The following is a 19,992-nucleotide window of genomic DNA, read 5'->3' on the forward strand; positions in this document are numbered from 1 at the left end:
TGTTCTTTATCTCCGTTCCCTATCGCCTTTTCAGTTGGGCAAAAGATTGAGTAATCCCTCTCCTCTCTCTTGTATTAACCCTGGAGGGGTTCGACCAGGGAAGTCTGAGCCTATAAGGCCGCTTATTCTTAGGGAAACACTCTCTAACAGCATGTTTGAGGGGGCGGGTGCCCTCCCTTCTTCCTCCCCCCCACCGCCCCCTGCGGTCCCGCAGCTGCGCCCCAGCAGGCAGAACATAGGGCGCCTCTCTAGGGTCATTTCCAAGGACCTGTCCCAACCGGAACGGCGCCAGGGTCAGCTGCCTCAAAGGAAAGAGGAATTGGGGGTACAAACGCCCCATCGCCTTCCACTCCTTGCCCCACCTCAGGCCTGGGACACCGCCCACCCTTCCCCGCCTCCCGGACTGGAGCCAGGAACTGCGGGCAGGTAAGCCACCTTGTGGGCGGGGCCTGGCTTCAGTGGGCGGGGCCTGGCTCGAGTGAAACCTGCCCGGCCCGCCCGGTGAGTGTCTCCCAGAGCCGCGCGCCAGGAGCCCTAGCCGGAGACGGAGACTCGCAGCCTCTATCCCATGGCCGGGTCTCCCCGCCGCACCGCGGGCCGGCGACTGCAGCTGCCCCTGCTGTGCCTCCTCCTCCAGGGCGCCACCGCCATCCTCTTTGCGGTATTTGTCCGCTACAACCATGAAACCGACGCTGCCCTCTGGCACTGGCACAACCACAGTAACGCGGACAATGAATTTTACTTTCGCTACCCAAGTGAGTGCGGGTGAGGGCACGGGGAGAGCTAAGGCCCTAAGCTCCCCCGATGTCTTGGGAGGGAGCACTTGGATGCCCAGATCTAAGGTGCCCCAGATTTATTATAATAACACCCTTTCACTAGCGTCTGCCACGTTCCAGGTATTATGCTGAGGGCGGCACGTGCATTTTTTCTCCTTTAGTCTATGAAGTAGGCAAAGATGGGGAAACTGAGGCTCAGAGAGGTTAGGTGGCTGGTTCAGGGTCTTGCTGTCAGAATTGAGGGAGCTGGGATTTGAACCCAGATCTGAAGCCCCAGCTTTACCTACTCTCTTGTTGGCCTAGTTGGGCTTTGCTGGGCTGTTCAGAGACTTTGCCTTTCCTGGGGCCTCCACCCTGACCACAGGGAAAAAATCATCTGGGCAGGGGAGGTAGGGAGTGGGGCACAGGGGGCAGTGATGGTATTAGCTGTGAAGGCAGCCAAGACTAGTGGACTGAGACATTTCTTCCCCAGCCCCCCAAAGCTGGTCCTTCCAGAGCCAGAGAGAAAATGACGTAACTATCCACCAGCCAATCACAGAGTAGCAGCCCCCCAGCCCTGCGAAGAAGGCAAGGCAGGGTCATTAGCCCATTTCACCCAGGAGGAAGCTGAGGCTCAAAGGGGTTGTGATTTGTTCATGATCACCTACCATGTGAGTGACAGAGCTGGAACTAGGACTCAGCCATCCTCAGGTCCTAGCACCACAGCTCACCTGCCTGCTGACAAGGCCCAGGAAGGAGAAGGTTAAGCCCCTGCCCCCTGTTGTGGACAGAGCCTTTCCCTCAAGATTGGGGACCCAACCTTGTGACTCAGGCCCTGGGCAGCTGGGACCAGATCTCCCAGACTTCATCACAAATGTTTGACCAGGTCTCTAAGCCTCAGTTTTCCCCATCTGAGCAATGGGGAGAAAGATGCCTCCATTTGAAGGATATCCATTCAAATGAGGCCCAGAATGTGAGAATCTCCTATAAAAATCCCAGGCTGTTATTACCCTACTTTCTGTATGCAGAGCTGGTGGCAGTGTGTCCCCACCTGACCCTCTCCCAGCCCCAACCCCAAGAAAATGAAGCTCACAATGCTGAGGATAGAGAGGGTGAGGTGGAGGCTTGGACCTGGGCATAAAGTGCCAGAATACCGGCCATCCTAGGCCGAGGGAGGGCTACAGCTCCTCCCGCCCCACATTTCACCCCAATTCTGGCTGCATGAGGTGAGCCATGGATGCTGGAATCAAAGTCAGAGCCACAGAGCTGGGATGGCAGACTCTTGGGGTCATACGTTTGTCCACAGAGATGGGGAGTTGGGCAGGGACAGTCCACAGGCTGAGAGAAGTAAGCTCTTGTCCTAGGGTCTGACCTGGCTGCCTGCCATGAACCCCCATTTGCTTCTCCCATGGGCCTCAAGGCCTCCAAGCCCTGCTTGCTTCACAGTCCTCCCTGAAACCCCCAACCTCTTATCCCTCTGCTGCAATGGTAGGCTCTCCTGGATGCCCAGTTTTCCGTCCCTGGATTGCAATAAGAGGAATAGCAGTGGGAATCCTACCTCTTTTTCTGCACTAGGTTTCTATCCCTGTGGACTTGGGACCCTGGTGCAGGGATGGGTTGGGGAGGAGGGAGGTGTGAGGTCCCTGGAGCGTGGGGCTTTGATGAGCCAAGTCTTCACCTATCCCTGTGTCCTGGAGAAGTGGTCAGGGCCAGAGGGTGGTGTAGCCACTGCCCTTTGATTTGGGAGATGAAAGAGAGTTTTGCCGCTGTTGTTTAGCTGTGGGACTAGCCAATGTCAAATGCGTGACTTCTCTGAGTATCTGTCTGTGACCTCTATAGGAAGGGCCTTTAGAGCTCATCTGATCCACTCCTCTCAGATGTGGAGAGAGAGCCAGAGAGGTCATGTGACTGCCCAAGATCACACAGCAAGTTAGCCAGCCTAGAACCGGGTCTCTTGACTCCCCATCTGCAGACTTTCCCCCACATTACAAACTTCTATCCTATGAGGCAAGTAATGGAAAATAAGAAAGGGGGAAAACTAATACAACATGTAAAGCAACTATACTCCAATAAAAAAAAAGAGAGAGAGAGAGAGAAAGAAAGAAGGGGAGAAACTAGGGGAAAAGACTAGGCATACAGGGGACACAGAAGCAAAGATGAGAAAGGGTTCTAAGAAAAAATACGGACAGGTTCTTTTTTATATATCTCTGAGACCTGACTTGCAAGGAGAGGGATTTAGGACAAATGGAATCAGGATTTTCTTGAGGTGGGGGCAGGCGGAAGTGACTGGGACCAGAGTGGTTTGTGACTTTTCTAGGAGAATACAGCCCTATCTGCCCTCTTAAAGGCACGTGGGGGTAGAGTGGTGGGGGCAGATGGCCTCCCCAGCTTACCACTCCCTTTTTCCTGCTTCTCACATTTTATATCCCCACTTTACAGATGAGGAAACTGAGGCTTAGAGAGGTTAAGTAGCTTGTCCAAGATCACACGGTGAGAAGTGGAGGGGGGAGGTGCTGGAATTTAAATCCAGCTCTGTCAGATGCTAAAGCCCCAGCTTTAACTGTCCCCTTGTCCCACAGTCTGACCTTGTTCAGGAGTCATCTGGTGCGGTTGGGGAAGGGCAATAAGGGAGGGAGGGAGGGTGATAGGTGGCCCTAGAGGGCTTTTATCTTCTCTCCAACCAAAGGTGCATGGGTTTGGTGGGGGTGGGGATGTGATGGAAAACAGGCTCCATCCTGCCCAACCCAGGGATCCCCTGAAGGGAATGTTGAGGGGTCATCTCATCTATGCCCCTGCCTCCAGCTGGAATAGCCCCTTACCCACCACAGTCCATGGAGAATGTCTGTGTGGAATGTTCCACAGAGTGGAATGAGTAAAGGAGATTTCTTGATGTTTAGACTCCAGGTGAAAGACCAAGGGATTGAGTTTTGATTCCAAACAAACCCGGGGTGGGAGATGTAAATATTATTGCCTTTTAAGACAAGTTCTAGAGCGGTTTCGGCATGAAATGGGCATGACCCAGCCCCTTTTGTTGCTTTGTTATCCTTGGGCAAAAGGACAGACCTGGCACCCCCTTTACCGTTTGCACAAGGAGAAAACAAGTCAGGCCGCGAGGCTAAAAGAACTAAGGCTTCGGGCTGAGTTCTAAAAGATACTCTCCTTTTCTGTTGGGTTTTAAGATCTGAGAGGGAAGAGAGATCTGGGTGATTTGGGGAGTGAGTTGGGCTGGAAAAGTGGCACAGTGGTGGAGACATTTAGTGAGGCCAGCGGACCTCCAGACCCTCACCCACTTGGCCACTGGGGCTGACAGCTGAGCTGTAGACCTCCAGTTCCAACATGCACCCCACCCTCTGCCAAGGGCTTGCAAACTCATTTCCTATCAGCCCATACACAGCACACACACACACACACACACACACACACACACACACACACACACAAGCAGAAAAATTTGCTTCTCTCAAAGTCGTTGATTACATTCTAAAGTTCAGTAATAAATTTTTGGCTTGTTGGTCCCTCACCTTTAAACAAAAAAGGTGATTGTGATTTTCTTTCTTTGTGATCTGCCTCTTTGTACAAGACACGCGATCATTTACAACAAAAACGTGAATAAGAAAAGTATAGAAGCAGTACACAAATAAGGAACACTGTGAAGGCCTACAGTTGTTATAGTTGAAATTCCTGTAGCTCTGAGCGTCCAGGCAGCTAGGAAAAAGGGGTAATATGGTCAGTTATGTGTTCTCATCAGAACCAAGGAAGCCTCACATATGTGATTCTTTGATCTTTTGATGGCTGTCCTCCACCGACAGCTCTACATTCGCAGAGCCTGGTGCATGACTGCTTAGTAAACATCTATCACATGAATGAGGGAAAGCAAACCAGCTCCTGGTTCCTCAGGGGAAATGACATTTCCTAGTACTAAGTTCCAGGAGAAATTTCTCACATGGAGCTATGAAAGGAGAGTTTATGGTCGTGGTTGACCCTGTTTCTCAGTAAGTTATTTACAACAAATGCAATAATGCACTCAAGTGTTTCTCTAGTATTTCTCAATTAAAGCCAAAGATAGCACAGTATTATGGATACATAGACCCAAGACGAAGGAAACAGGACTAGATGCACTGGCTGAACATCATAGTAGGTTGTGTTTCAAACCCTATTTACAAGTAGATGGGGGGAGGGGTACAGAACAAACTAATACAAAAGCAAATTGTTGTATTTATCTCATTTTCACTATTACTGTTTATTATTTTAGATCTTTTTACACAGAATAGAAAGCAAACAGAAAAGACCCCAAATCTCCCTGCCCAGAAACCCCACCGACACTTAAAAAAATTCAAGTGATTCATCTATAAAATTAAAACATTCAAAGTATAGAAAGAAACAAACTATAGGGTAAAATCCTCCTTCCCGGAGTGGCCATATTGCACACCTCCAGGGGGCATTATTTGCTCCAGAGTTGTACAGCTCAGCAGCCCTGCCCCCTCCCTTCAATTTCTTTTCTCTGAGATAATCTCTGTTAACAATTTAAAGTTATTTTTGTAAATTAATTTATAAAATTTAAAATCCTGAAAATGGAGAGGTATAGATTCTGAAGTATGAGGAATGGAGGGTAGACATCAAGAAGGACTTCCGACAGAAAGGGAAAATTTAAGAAAACCCGGCAGGGGAAGAGAATTTCCAGCACAGAGGGCAGGGACTGTGCCAGGAAAGAACACAGGAAATGTTGGACTTCTCACTGGTTGTAAGCAACCCAGGGATAGGGCAAATGAGTGGGGCAGAGAAGAGAGCGGAAGGCTCTACTCTCTTGCTCTGACCTGGCGACAGCAGGGATGGTCTGGGTCCCACTGCTCCAAGCTGGCCAGCTCTGCATGGGGTATCCGGGCTGGGAGGCCGGCCATGTCCAGGGAGTTTTATAGGCTCGGCTCCAGCCTCAGGGCGGCCCTGGCTTGTGAGAGCTGGGGGCGCTGGCAGGATGGCTGATTGGTGGATGGGTGGCAGCCTGAGCAGCCCTGAATGCCCCCTCCACCCTGCAGGCTTCCAGGATGTACACACCATGATCTTCGTGGGCTTCGGCTTCCTCATGGTCTTCCTGCAGCGCTACGGCTTCAGCAGTGTGGGCTTCACCTTCCTCTCGGCCGCCTTTGCCCTGCAGTGGTCCACACTCGTCCAGGGGTTCTTCCACTCCTTCCACCATGGCCACATCTATGTAGGCGTAGAGAGGTGGGCAGTGGCGGCCACCCTGGCTCCCCTGAGGTCTACCTGGGAGGCCCCTGTCCAAGGGACCCAGCTCAAACCCAGTCCCTCAAGTCTGCTCCCTGACCCAGGTTTTTGACCCATCCGTTGATTTCTTTTAGGAGCCCTGCCTATTCTGTTGCCTGATATCTTCTCCCATCCTCGAGCCCCACCTCCCCATTTCTTTAGGCCCCTTATTACCCAAGAGATGTTGGGAGGATAGATAGTGTCATGGAAAAGGGCAGGGTTCAGAGGAGCTCTTGATTCAAGATCTGGTTCTTCCACCTGTTGTGGGCTTTGTTTGCTAAGGCCCAGAACCTCCCTGAGACTCTGTTTCCGCATCCACAAAAAAGGCGAGGTGATACCTTCCTGCCTACCAGGGAAGAGCTTAGGTGGGTAGGCTCATTGCCTCCTCCCCTCCCCCCACCCCCCAGGGCTGCCCTCGCTTCCAGCCCCCTCTCACCCTCCCCATCCCAACCCCCCAGCATGATCAATGCTGACTTCTGCGCTGGGGCTGTGCTCATCTCCTTTGGTGCCATACTGGGCAAGACTGGGCCGGCTCAGCTTCTGCTCATGGCCCTGCTGGAGGTGGTGCTGTTTGGCCTCAACGAGTTTGTGCTCCTTAGTCTCCTCAGGGTGAGTCTGGATGGGGATGGGGTGAGGAGTGGGAGTGGCCAGGGCCAGGCCCTGAGCAGGGAGGGCGTGGGGTAGGGGCAGGGGCGAGGGGCTGCCCCTCCACCTCAGCTCCACCTCCCCAGGTGAAGGATGCAGGAGGCTCCATGACTATTCACGCTTTTGGCGCCTACTTCGGGCTGGTCCTCTCCAGGGTCCTCTATAGGCCCCAGCTGGAGAAGAGCAAGCATCGCCAGGGCTCCGTCTACCATTCGGACCTCTTTGCCATGATTGGTGAGGCCTGCTGAGGTGTGGTGGGTACGGGGCCGGTTCATCTCCAGGCCTGGTCTTGGGGTGCCACCTAGAATCCTTGGGGCTCTGGCTGGGAACTCCCTACCAACTCGGATTCTTCCACCAGAGCCCCGGGAATCCGTGCTCACCATTCTCAGTAGTTTTATGACAGGTTCTTAGAACTCAGCACTGGGGTATGCACATGCCCTGAGATCCATCCTAGGGGCCTTTCTCAATCGAAGTCTGAGGGCACCAGTCTCTGTTGAAGACCTCCAGGGTCCCCACTACCGACAGTTAGATACCAGACTCCTCAGCCTGGCGCACCCACCCCTGCAGGATCTTGGCTACTCCTCCCCCCCTTGCCCCCTCCCCACTCACTCTCCCCACGCTCTCTCTCCAGCCAGACTCAGCTTCTCCCCATCTCTAACCTCCAGGCTTTTGTCCCTGGGGCTGCGTCCCACCTCCTGAGGTCACGTCCTCTCAGGGGATTTCCTGCACTCTCAAGGGGGAGGAGGAGAGGTCGTAGGTCACGCCGGCGAGCAGTAGGGTCTGACCTGCAAGCCCCATCATCACCACCTGTTTCTCCTAAGCGCATACCTCTGCCTTGGCCTCTGCTCCTCTCTCTTTATTCACTAATGAGTCAGGAAAGGAAATCCATATTTTATGGGGTTTTTTTTTGCGGTACGCAGGCCTCTCCCGTTGCGGAGCACAGGCACCAGACGCGCAGGCCCAGCGGCCATGGCTCACGGGCCCAGCCGCTCCGCGGCATGTGGGATCTTCCCGGACTGGGGCACGAACCTGTGTCCCCTGCATCGGCAGGCGGACTCTCAACCACTGCGCCACCAGGGAAGCCTTATTTTATGTTTTTGAGGGTAGTATTGAGTAGTGACCGAAGTGCCCGTTCTTACATTAAAAAGAGACTGGTTTTGTATTTCTTGCTCACCTCTGGGTTTGTTGTGAAATAGAGCATGTGGAATCCTAGGTCAGCTGAGGCCTCCTTGCCCTTTGAGACTCAGATAAGTTTAGCTTGAAGTCCAAAGGCTTCCCCAAGATGTCTGTGCTTTCCTGCGAGGCTTACATTCTCAGATCTCCTCTGCCTCCCAGCTTCTTGCAGACAGGAAAACTGGCCTCTTCCTCGATTCCTCCCAAAACTCTTCTCAGAAGATGCATGTGTATGTGTGGTAGATTTTAATCAGACTGTGGAGGTGCAGAAGTTACATCGCAACCCAAGGACCACTCAGGACTAAGGGGCAGTCTCTCAAGCCTCTTTGCTCTGCTGACCCTACCCTACCGGGTCCCCAGCTCCCCTTCACCTGCCCTTGGCCCCTCCCCCTCTCCCTCCAGGACTGACCTGGGACCCGCAGGCAGGGCATATGTCCTTACCCCAGATGCGCAGGCCCAGCCCATCGGTGCTCATGGCAGGGCCCACCCTCTCCAGGGGGCAGTTGAGGTTATAAAACAAGTGATTTTCCTCTTATGTATATCAAGTACCAGATTAGTGCCTGACATGTGGTGCCCTTTGCCTTTTTTTTCTTTCCTTTTCTGATACTTAAAAAATCTCGGGCTTCCCTGGTGGCGCAGTGGTTGAGAGTCCGCCTGCCGATGCAGGGGACACGGGTTCGTGCCCTGGTCCGGGAAGATCCCACATGCCGCGGAGCAGCTGGGCCCGTGAGCCATGGCCGCCTGGCCTGCGCGTACGGAGCCTGTGCTCTGCAGCGGGAGAGGCCGCGGCAGTGACAGCCCCGCGTACCGCAAAAAAAAAAAAATCTCAACCCCCTGTGGTTTTCAATCAAGGAGCTCCCTTTTGTGCCAGTACCCTGCGATAGCTACCATTTGTTGAACATTTAGTACTGGCTAGGCCATGCGCTATGCACTTGGGATGTATCACCTCATTTAGTCCTCACTTTATAAAGTGGGTATCACTATCCCCACTTCACAGATGAGAAAACTGAGGCTGCTGAGGGTAGGTGACTTGAGTGCAGTTACACAGCTTGTGCCTTGTGGGGGAGTCACCTCCTTCCTCGCATTCTGCCTGCCTGCCCACCATTTAGGGACCATCTTCCTATGGATCTTCTGGCCTAGTTTCAACTCTGCACCCACTGCGCTGGGGGATGGGCAGCATCGGTCGGCTCTCAACACGTACTACTCCTTGACTGCCAGCACCCTCAGCACCTTCGCCTTGTCAGCCCTTGTCGGGAGGGATGGGCGGCTGGACATGGTATGGGGGAGAGGCTTGGGAGAGGCAGAGGGAGGGACCGGGAGGCGGGGGAAGGATCGGAGACCCTGCAAGGAGGATTCTCCAGGGGAACAGGTAACGGCACAGGCATAGGGGGCTCCATCTGCACTGGAGGCGTTGGGTCAGAGCATGAGGTGATGACAGGATAGCAGGAGAGTTAGAGGGTTAGATGGTGGGGGGACTTCAGAAGCAGTAGGTGCCACTGTGGTGGGCGGGGTTGGGTTGGGTGTGGGTGTGACGATCTGAAAGGGCCTCCAACGCCTTGTTCTTCTGTGCTCCCTTAGGTCCACATCCAGAATGCCGCACTGGCCGGAGGGGTTGTGGTGGGGACATCGGCTGAAATGATGCTGACACCCTTTGGGGCTCTGGTAGCTGGCTTCCTGGCTGGGACCGTCTCCACACTGGGGTACAAGTTCTTCACGGTACAGATGCCTCTTGGGCCCTGGGCAGAAGAGGGGGTCTTCGGAGTGCACACGAGACTCATTATTGTTGTCCTGTTCTCCAGCCCACCCTTGAGTCAAAACTCAAAGTCCAAGACACGTGCGGTGTCCACAACCTCCACGGGATGCCTGGGGTCCTGGGAGCGCTCTTGGGGGTCCTTGTGGCTGGACTGGCCACCCATGAAGCTTACGGAGATGGGTGAGTTCTCCCCACCCTCACCCCCCATCCCCAGTGGAATCGTTATCCCCCTTGAACTAAGTCCCTCACTCTCTTCCTCCTATTGTGGACCAACAAGAAAAAGCTGTCTATTTTCTTTCATTCATTCATTCATTCATTCCTCTACCTCCTGGGAGCTGAAGAAACTGGAGTGAACAAGACTGGGGACTGCCTTCTTGGTCCTCACTCAAGTGCAGCAGAAGGTCATTGAACAAATGATTTCAATAGTGTTATTACTAAAGGGTCAGGTAAGAGATACTGACCCTTAGGATAGATTTTTGCACATCAGGGCTCAGAAAAGAGGGCAGGCAAAAGTGACCCTCAAAGTGAGCCTTGAAAGGTGTGAGGGTGTTGCTGGCACAGGGGAGGTGGGAGGGTGTTCCAGGCTATGGGCCTGACTGGAGCAAAGGCCCGGAGGTGACTCAGCCTGGCAGCTCCCTTGAGGCCCTTTTGGCCGCTGCAGGAAGCGGTGCAGTGCACTGATGCACTGACCAGCCCTGGCTCCATGCTCCATCCCTGTCTCCCCCCACTCTCCCCTCCCTGCAGCCTAGAGAGCGTGTTTCCACTCCTAGCCAAGGGCCAGCGCAGCGCGACGTCTCAGGCCATGCACCAGCTCTTCGGACTGTTTGTCACACTGATATTTGCCTCTGTGGGTGGGAGCCTCGGAGGTGAGTGACCTTGGCCTGGGGGGGAGGGGGGGGATGGGCGTTGTGAGGCGCTCCAGGGAGGGCAGAAGACAGAGGAGGGGGTTTCTCTGGAGGAAGGGCCATTTCATCCCATCCCCCTGCCATTCATTTACTCACAGGTATCTGTTGAGCGCCTACTTTGTGCCAGGTGCAGGGTGGGGTTGTACATTTAAGGGGTAACTTCCTCCAGATAAGTAGGACAAAGTGGGTACTTGCTCCCTTCCGATGCCAAGGGAAGGTGGGAAGCCTGCTAGGGGCTGACAGATCCCTCTCCTCTGTGGCTTCCCTGTGCTGCTCCCTCTGCCCACTAGAGGGCAGCCCAACCTCAGGCTGAGGCCCTGAAGCGTGTAGGGCTAGGGGCAGGGAGGGAAGAGCCCTGCCTGTCTCATCACTAGACTGGAGCACAAAAACCTTCCACAGAGGCAGCCTGCCCACTGACGCCAGGTCAGGCAGTCCTTCCTGATATCTGGCCTTAGTCCTTTTGGCTTTCAGAATAAAACGTCTGATTGAGTATCCCCACCCTCCTGCTCCCACCCTGAGATTTTCATTCTCAAACAAGGTTCAGCTCATTCATTCATTTAATTACTTACTCAATAAACGCTTTCTGCACCCCTCCTGGATAGGCGGCCACAGAAGGCTTATGAGCTGTGGTTCGTGACAGACTCACTATTTGGTCCGTTCCCAACTGTGCCAACTTGAATAAGTTATTTAACTTCTGTAAGCCTTGGCCCCCTTCTCTGTAACAGAGGGATCATATTCACCTTGCAGGGTTGCTGTGGTTGCTTAAGGAGGGCAATGCACGTCAAGCACTTTGCATAGGGCCTAGCAAAAGTCGGTGCTCGATAAATACCACTGTGATATGCCTGTGGCGGGCATCGCGTTGACCTCATGCCTCCTGGCTCCTCTGTGCCCGGTGGTATTGAGTGGCAGTCTCCCCCATGGGGTTGGCAAAAAGCCTCACACATGATCCCCTACTGCCACCAGGGCTCCTGCTGCGGCTGCCCTTCTTGGACTCCCCGCCAGACTCCCAGTGCTACGAGGACCAGGTTTACTGGGAGGTGAGATGTGGTTGCAGCCCCTCAGGCCCATGGGGCTCTCTCACCCTCCAACCTTCCCTTCCCTGCCGCACCTCCTCTGATCCAATGTGCCTCTTTCCTTCCTCGCTTGTCTCTTCTCCTCTGGGGTCCCTCCCTGAGCTGTGGTCTCCAGCCCCCTGGAGCTGCCCCTTCACCTGCTCCTCCATCCTTGCCCTCCAGGTGCCTGGGGAGCATGAGGATTTAGCCCAGGGACCTCTGAGGGCAGAGGAACTGGAGACTCGGGCCTAACTTGCTTCCAGGACTTGAAAGGACGCTCTCCTTTTAGAATATGATGGCTGGCTACCGTTGGGAAGCTTTTCTTTTCTAGTTCCCATCACTTCTGCTGCAAGAAAGAAGACAGGAGCCGGAAGGAGCCTCCTTACCATAGGCAGCATTGGGGAAGGGGCTGTAACTAGTGTGGTGAGGGGAGAGCCTCACACAGCCCCACCCCACCGCCCCACGCCCTGCAAGTGAGGCACCCAAGTGACTGCTGATCCACTGGACCAGCATCACTCCGTTACAGTGAAGCCTGAGCCAGGGCCTGAAGGTGATAAATACCACGGTCACCGAGGACTCTCACTCCTTTTTTTGTGCACTTGGAATTTGGGGGGCTCCTCCTACCATCTAACTCACAATTTTGGAACCTCGGGTGAGAAAGGACCTTAGTGGTGACAATATCCTGCCTCCCTGGGTCCATGGAACTCGCCCTAGGATGCCGTGTTCTGCTAGGTGGATGCCCAGACTGGGCTTACCTGCCTCCAGAGACAGGAAGCTCATTCTCCTGCAGCAAGTGTGTGTTTGTTATAGGACAGACAGCTCAGGCTCCTGGAGAGCTCTTCCTATTCCAGAACGGCTGCCACTCTGACCCTCAACTTGGGTGGCCGCTGAACAGAGTAGGAAGAGGGCCCCTGCTGGGACTAAGAGGGGCATAAGGAGTTCTTTGCCACTAACTCCTCAGAAGCTGGAAGCAGCCAGCCCCCAGGCACCAACTTATGTCCCTGTCCCGAGTCTGAGGAGTGGGGACTAGGAAGGGCAAATGAGTTGCTGCAGAGAATGGGGCTTCCGTCAGCCCGAAGCCATCTGATCACCAGAGGGCGCTCCAGACCCAGCAGAGGAAGATGCGGCCTTTCTTGCCCCTCCATCCTCTACCAAGAATGGGAAGTCCTTCCTACAGCCTAACGGCATCCCTGTCTGCTTCAGCTCTGGTCCTCACTATTCATGCCACAAGACTTTTCTGAGCTCCCAGTCCCCACCACATGTCATTCCAGATCTCTCATTCAACAGAGAATCCATCCTGCCAGTAGACCAGAGCTCCTTTCCCAGCCCTGAAATACTGGGACCCCCCTCTGCCCTCTCCTGCTCTTCCCTTCTGGCAGGAGTGAGCATGACTAGAGACCTCTTTCTCAAAACCAAAACCCATGCACACGTAGGAACCCAAGGAGGGATTGCTGAGGCCTAGTTCTGGGACAGGGGCAAAAGGTGCCCCCACAAGGCTCCATCCTCACTGTAGCTGAAGGGACTGAGTCTGGCTGGGGAAAGAGGTCAAGCACAGAGTTGAAGAAAAGCTGAGGAACAAGGAGGGAGGTTGAGAGAGAAGTGCCCCATGGGGACCACGCCTGCCCATGTGGCCCAAATATATTTGGTATATCCCTCCCCTTGAGCTCCCCTCCTTCCTCCACAGCCTCCCCTGACCATTGCTGGCTGGGGTAGGTATGTTGGAGGGAGATCCTTGTGCTGAGGCAGGATGACTGCTGAGATTGCAGAAAGGTACCCTGTCCTGTCAGCCCCTGCTGGGAGGGAGTCTGGGCAAGCAGAGGCCCATCCCCCATTTCACCCTGCAGAGCCATGGCTCTGCCTCTGCATGGATCCAGGTACAGCCAGCTGACCTGTTCTGCCCCTGAGCTCTCTGAGCAGTCCTCAAACAGAGATCTGAAAGACTTCTAGGAAGGAGAGACTTAAGGATAAGACCCTCCCTGCCCTTGCTTATCCTGGGTGGGAAAGGCTACGAGTATTCATTTATTACGCATACCACCAACATTTTCCCACTTGATCCTTTCCTTCTACTCTGGTTCTTTCTTGACCACAACCAACTCTCCTCCAGGCTTGACAGAAAGGGGCTGCTCTAGCCTAGGCTGGTCATTGCTACCATCTCAATCCAGGGAGGCTTCCTGGAGAAGTGACAACTGAACCCTCCCTGGGAGAGGGCAATTACCCAGCCAGCTTCTAAGGGAGGAAAGGCTACAGTTCCTAGGGTGGCCCACCAAGAGATCCCTGAGAAAGGGTGATGGCTGCCCGACAGGAGATGGCCCTGAATATCCCCTAACCAGACAGTTCAGGCTCCATCACCCCCATAAAGCCTCTCACGGCCTGGGAGACGCTGCTGAGCTCTACTGCAAGATACAGCACCCTAGGGCTTCCCTGGTGGCGCAGTGGTTGAGAGTCCGCCTGCCGATGCAGGGGACACAGGTTCGTGCCCCGGTCCGGGAAGATCCCACATGCTGAGGAGCAGCTGGGCCCGTGAGCCATGGCCGCTGAGCCTGCGCGTCCGGAGCCTGTGCTCCGCAACGGGAGAGGCCACAACAGTGAGAGGCCCGTGTACCACAAAAAAAAAAAAAAAAAAAGATACAGCACCCTGGCTTCATGGCTCAGGGGACTCTGTCCTGGACTGAACTCTCCTAAACCAGGCCCTTGGTTTTTCCCTCTGCATTTCCTCCTCTCCCTCCCCCAGCTTTTCCTGCAGTGCCTAGCACCCTGGCAGGCAGTCCATAGATTGTTCGGTCCAAATGATGGACTGAGCCATCATTACTGGTTTGGGTCTGGGGGGTGATCGTCCCATTACTGCTTTCAGGCAGGGAGCTCAGAGGGCAGGGAAGGCAGGTATCCTTGGAGCCTCTCTGCTTCACCAAGGCTAAGCCCCTCCCCCATCTTTCCTGTAGCCCCTGGCTCAGCACCATTGGTTCCCCACACGGTGGCCCATCCATTCAGGCTGGGTTGACAGGGTGACAATGAACAGGTCAAGGAGATGGCGGGGACAGGGGCAAAGGGAGCTCCTTCCTCACCCCTTCAGGACAATGAGGCCTCTGCCCCTCAGGGACAGCCCCTCTGATCACCGCCATTATCACTCTCAATGCAGGACAATCAGACACTTGCCCACTCATGAACTCCGTCTGTCCAGCCCCAGTGCCTGAGCTCGGGGGACAATGATGGACGAGGACACTTGGCCCCTGCTCGCCTCCCAGGGCCCCACTGATGGGGAAGGTTGGCTGCGCTGGGGTCAGTGTCAAGCCAGCAGAGCCAGAGGCATTAGGAAAGGGTTTCTGGAGGTGGAGCTGTACGGGCTTGGCACAAGTATGTGTGGGCGACAACAGAGCTTCCTGCCCAGACATCTGGCTGGGAGGTCCAAGGTTCCCCACGCGCCTCAGGGTGCTTCTGTGCCTGTGTGGCCAGAGCCCCCTGGGCCGGGCCGGGAGCTAGAGCTGCTCCTCTGACCTCTGGAGGACCTGGCGCCCTGAACCTGCATAGCCTGGGGAAGGCCTGAGATGCCCCGTTATTGGGATTCAAATCACGGCGCATGGTGGCCCCAGCTCAGGGAGGAATTAGACACGGCGTGGGTGTCCGAAGTGGGGGTCGGTGGCGGTCCCGGGACAGACTAACTCGGCAGCCGCGTCCCCCGCCCCACCTCACCCCAATATTTCTCTCCCACCGTCACGATCTCCCCCGCCCGGCTCTGCGCGCCCCGTCTCCTTTGTCTGGTCCTCCCGCCCGCTCCCAGCCGGGTCCTCCGCGCCGCCCCGCGCGCCCCGGCCCGTGCGCCCGCCGGCGCTGCCGCCGCCGCCCGGGAACAATGCGGGCCAATGTCTCCGGGCGGGCGAGCGGGCTATGCAAATGTCCAACGGCCTGTGAGAATCCCCCTCTGCCGCCGCCCCGGCTTCCACCGCCTGAAAGGGGCTGGCGGCCAGGCCCGGGTGGGGGAGGCCGTCCCTGCATAGGGATGAGCTGTCTTCCCGGAGCGCCCGCCCGGGACAGAGCGCTATTGTCTCCGTGCCGCCGTCTGATCGCCGATCGGAGTTCGCCAGCCCGGGGAGGAAGGAAGAAGGCGACCCAAACCACGCCTTGGGGCCAGGCAGGGGTGGTCACCTGTTCCCTCCATACCTACTCCTCTCCCCAAAGAGCCTTGACTTTGGGGTCAGACCTTGGTGGGCCCCCAACTTGGCACCCCACTCACACAAATCAGTTCATTTCTGAGCCTCGTCTCTTGGAGGTTAAACCTAGCCTATAGGTGATGCTCTTCCCATCCTCCCTACCTGTTAACTGCCCTCTCCATCTCCATCCATGTTTTCACATTACATTGACCAGAGGTGTCTCTGGAGCCAGTTCCCTTCCAGAACCTTGAGGGAAATACTCATAGTTTCCCCAAAGCAGGTTACTGGACAGAGATGCCCCCGAGGGATCCTCTGTGACTCGTGAGCCCCAGGCCCAGTCCAGGCCTCCTTCCTGCTTCCTTCTGCTGCCACCACCAGTTAAGAAGGCCCACCGTTTACTGGGAGAAGCCCTAGCCATGCAGGACTGAAAGAAACTTCTCCAGTGATGTAGAGGTGCGGGGGAGTGGTTTGCCACAGAAAGTCCCCTCCCACAAGTGAAACGTGCATCCCTCTACCCCCAACCCAGGAGCTTGTGCCCATCTAACAGGTGGTATTGGCCCAACACTGGATAGTAGGCAAGGGACCCTATGCGGGAAGCAGAGTCCATTCTAGCTGGGAACTTGGCCTCTGCTCTTGTGCGCTTACAGGCTGAGCTCCAGTAACTGGGCTTTCGACTCTGCAAGGTGCAGGACCCGATTCCACCTTTTCTAAACTCCCACACAGGCTCATGATCAAGGGCTGATGCCACTCAGGTGGGAGCTATTTCAGAGATGGTGCCTGGGCCCTTGAAACAGTGATGCTTCTGAGGCTCATAAGGTTTTCGGGGCAAAATCAATCGGGGCAACATCAAAATGAGAACTGTCCCAGGAAGTCCAGGATTTCAGTTCCAGTAAAGCAGGAGAGGGTTGAATGGGGAGAGGAGGGAGGAGACGCTGGTAGGGCAGGCAGTCTTCCGGGAAGCAGGGCTTCTAGTGCTGCCTCAGAGGCCTGTTCATTTCTGGTTTGGCCCAGGCTTTTCCTAAGATGGAGCACTTCCTTCTGTCCTCCTGGCCTCTGTGACGAGATCCAGGTACAACATGCGTGGCAACTCCATTCTGGGGAGGTGGAGGTGCAGTGCGGGCAGTGGAGCCTGGCCTCCTGGGATAGCAGTTGGGAGACAGATAAGAGGAAAGTTGGGGTCAGGGGATGTGGGCTGGGAGCTGAGGCATTTTATGGTGCCAGGGAAGTAGCCAGAGTCCTGTCCACCCCCACTCCCCACCTTTGGAAGTGGGCCCCCCTCCAACTCCTCACTGCATCTCTGCTCCAACCTGGAACCCTCCAAAACATTCTGACCTGGGGCTGCCCAGCCTCATGGAAACTCCTCCGGGGACCCCAAAAGCCACATCTGAAAGAAGCCAAACCCAGGTCCCTGCACGTCTCCACACATGGCTAGAGGCTCCACCCGCCTGAGCCCCAGAACACATCCTTCCTCCCATGACCCTCCCTCTTCTCTTCCAGGACATTTGCAGGTTGTCCCCAGAAGAGGTTGGACCAGAGATGCCTGCTCTGAAGGGGGCCCTCTCTCTCTCTCTGGCCTGGATTTCTGGAGCTCTCTGGGCCTGCTCTGGATGGTCTTTGGAAGGTCCCTGGGCAGGACCCAAGCAGACCCATCCTGGCTCTGAGGCTGAGAGAGGAAGTGGGCTTTGTTGTGCTGGGGCATCGGCTGGATTCTTAAGTTCGCTTTTCCCACCCTGCTCGTCTTGGCAGGGGAGCCCTCAGCTGGAGAAGATGCCCCCCCACCCTAGTGTCCCCTCCTCCCCAGCTCAGCACCATCCATCTCCGTCTCCCCAGAGCGAGGAATGTGGCTCCGGGACACTGCGGGGCTTGTTCCCAATCCCCTTCTAGCTCATTTCACTTGGGCTTTTACAGGCGCGCCTTCATCCCACAGGCTGCTGTCTGGGTTCTGGCTCTGACGGCGCAGACAGAGATCTCCCCTCCTCCCTGCAATTCCTCACGCTTCATTTTGTCCCAACACCATCTGAGGAGGCTACGCCGTGGGGGGTCAAGGAGCCCTGGTGTGGGAGCCGGTGGGGGCAGTGTCCCCCTTCTTCCCAGCCCTCCAGCCACTCAGCTGGCCTCTGCTGGAGCCTACAGCTGCACGGTATCTGCAAGCTATGCACAGGGTCTGCAAGCCATCCATCCCCTCACTAGCATTCCTGTCCGCGCCCCGCAAGCCTCGATTATTGGTGGAATTAGTACCGGGCTTCTTGTTGGCAGTTGCTAATTAAGACCATTTTTAAACGTGGTTATTAATGCTGCAGAGGGCTGTAGCCGCCGGCATCTATCACCCGCACCGCTGGCGAGGTGCTGGCTCAGGATGGCTCCCGCCTGCCTCCATGTTGCCCCACCAGGCTTCAGGTCTTCGAGGCAAGGGTTGGTGGGTACAGAAGTTCGGAGGGGGTTTAACTGAGCCTTCCAGAGAAATGGAGGGGCCGCCTTCACTCCAGGGTGCCCCCAAACTGGAACCGTGAGTGTGTGTGTTGGTTGGGGGGGGCACTGTGTGAGCCACGTGCTGCCAGTATCTTTCTTCCCCAGAATGTTCAGGGCTGCGTCAGGATGGAGCTCATGAAGACTCTAGGGAGAGCTTGGGCCATCCCCTAACGTGCCCCTCTGCTCTCCAGCAACCCAAATACCGGCTCTGCCTTGAGCCAGGTGAGGGGGACCATTTCAGTGAGACCCTCCATATAAAAGGGGGTGATGTATCCGAGTGGAGCACTTACCTCACAGTTTGTGGGTACCTACCAGGTGCCAGGCCTTAGGGATCCTCTCATAAATAAATCACCCTTCCAGGGCACTGTCCCAAATCCCTCCAGACTGGCTGAGGTCTGCCTCCTCTGTAGACCCCCTCACCCCCTTTCACGCTTCAGCCAGCCTCACAGCGTGTTGTAACGAGCTATTCATTTTTACCTGCTCACCCCCACTGGACCACGCCTTGCTCAAGGACAGCGGCTGCATGTTGCTTACTGCAAACAGTAAAAGTCTTTGTTGATTCAGCCTTCTGGCCCCGCTCCCTCCTCTCTGACCTCCAGCCTTGGCCTTCCAGAGCAGGATGTGTGGCACGGAGCCTCTGGCCCATTTTGCCTCGGTTGGACCCAGTCAGCCAGGACTCGGAGGAGGTGTATGTGGCCTGGCGTGCAGGGCTGGGCCTCTCAGGGGCCTTCCGAGGGAGCCGGTCCGCTCTCAGCAGGCCTGTCTGGGCTTCCCCTCCGGCCCAGCCTGGCCGCTGCACCCCTCCCTCTCCACCCATGTCCGGAGAGGCGGCCCAAGGCGGCTCAGGAGAGCTTGGGAAGGCACCCTCCCCCATACACCTGCTCTTCCCCATTCTTCTCCATGCGGATTTTACTGTCTTGACCCTTTCCTGCAGCTTTTGAAGGAAGGATCCACCAAGACTCTAGTGTCCCCCAATCCAGGAAAAGAGAAGAGGAAAAAGAAGTCCTGGAAACAAAACCCCTCCAACAACCTTAAAGTAGGAGAGATTGGTTGGAAGCCTTTTAATCCCTTAATCCCTCTCAGATGGGCCTTGAGACGTTAATGATTTTCCTAATTATTCCCTCCCATTTTCCCATCGCTCTGTAAGGACTTTCGAGAGGAGTGAAATTCCGAGTGAGCGGGTGTGGGATGAATGGTGGGCCCACCTCCCCCCGAGATCGAGCCCAGAGTCCAGGCGGCTGGGGAGGTGGGGGAAGTCGAGGAGCGCTCCAGCTGGGGGCTAGGGCTTCCCTGCCACTGACACCCGTGTGCAAAGCGGGCCTGGGACAATGGGGCTGTCGGGGGCTGCCTGAGAGGGCCAGGTGTGGGGCTGGGGTCCCCTCAGTGTGAATGGCCCATTATCCTGCCTAGAGGATGGGAGTGGAGGGTCTCTTTGTGTCCCCCAGGAAAGGCCCCTCTGGGTGATAATCACCCTGGGAGGGAGGTGGATGTGGTGATAAGGGTCTTTGGAGGGGGCCAAGCCTCCTCAGAGAACAGTTGGCCATTCAGGCCTTTGGCCCTTCTCTTGTTTCCAGCAGCCTGGGATCCTGTGGCCCATCCATGGGGGTGGGGGTGAGGGGGAGGCCAGCAGACATGGCCTGGCTCTGAGCTCAAGCCCCCTCCCCAACACCGTAGTCTGCTACACTAAGTTTGGGGGTAACCTGCAGGAAACCACCCCCAGACCCCCTTCCCAACCCCTACCTAGTCTTGGGTACCCTGGGGCCTTGCCTCACCTCCACCAAGACACTGAGTTTCTGAGAGTAGACCTTGATCCTGGCGTGTTGCTCTACTGTATAA

The 19,992-nt window shown here is 55.7% G+C and overlaps 1 protein-coding gene across 1 annotated transcript; it reads left to right on the plus strand.

Moving 5' to 3' along the window:
* Positions 1–568: 568 nt before the first annotated feature.
* Positions 569–12,020, plus strand: RHBG (Rh family B glycoprotein; the record flags this gene model as incomplete). The annotated part of the gene is made up of 10 exons (XM_079936769.1): positions 569–755; positions 5,789–5,975; positions 6,473–6,623; positions 6,746–6,893; positions 8,942–9,108; positions 9,411–9,548; positions 9,632–9,765; positions 10,330–10,451; positions 11,454–11,527; positions 11,726–12,020. The coding sequence occupies 10 exons, from the start codon at positions 569–571 to the stop codon at positions 11,792–11,794; spliced, it is 1,377 nt and encodes a 458-aa protein (XP_079792895.1). The 3' UTR covers positions 11,795–12,020.
* Between the last annotated feature and the right edge of the window lie 7,972 nt (positions 12,021–19,992).

Source organism: Stenella coeruleoalba (genome assembly GCF_951394435.1).
Source record: "Stenella coeruleoalba genome assembly, chromosome: 1".
Classification (NCBI taxonomy): Eukaryota; Metazoa; Chordata; class Mammalia; order Artiodactyla; family Delphinidae; genus Stenella; species Stenella coeruleoalba.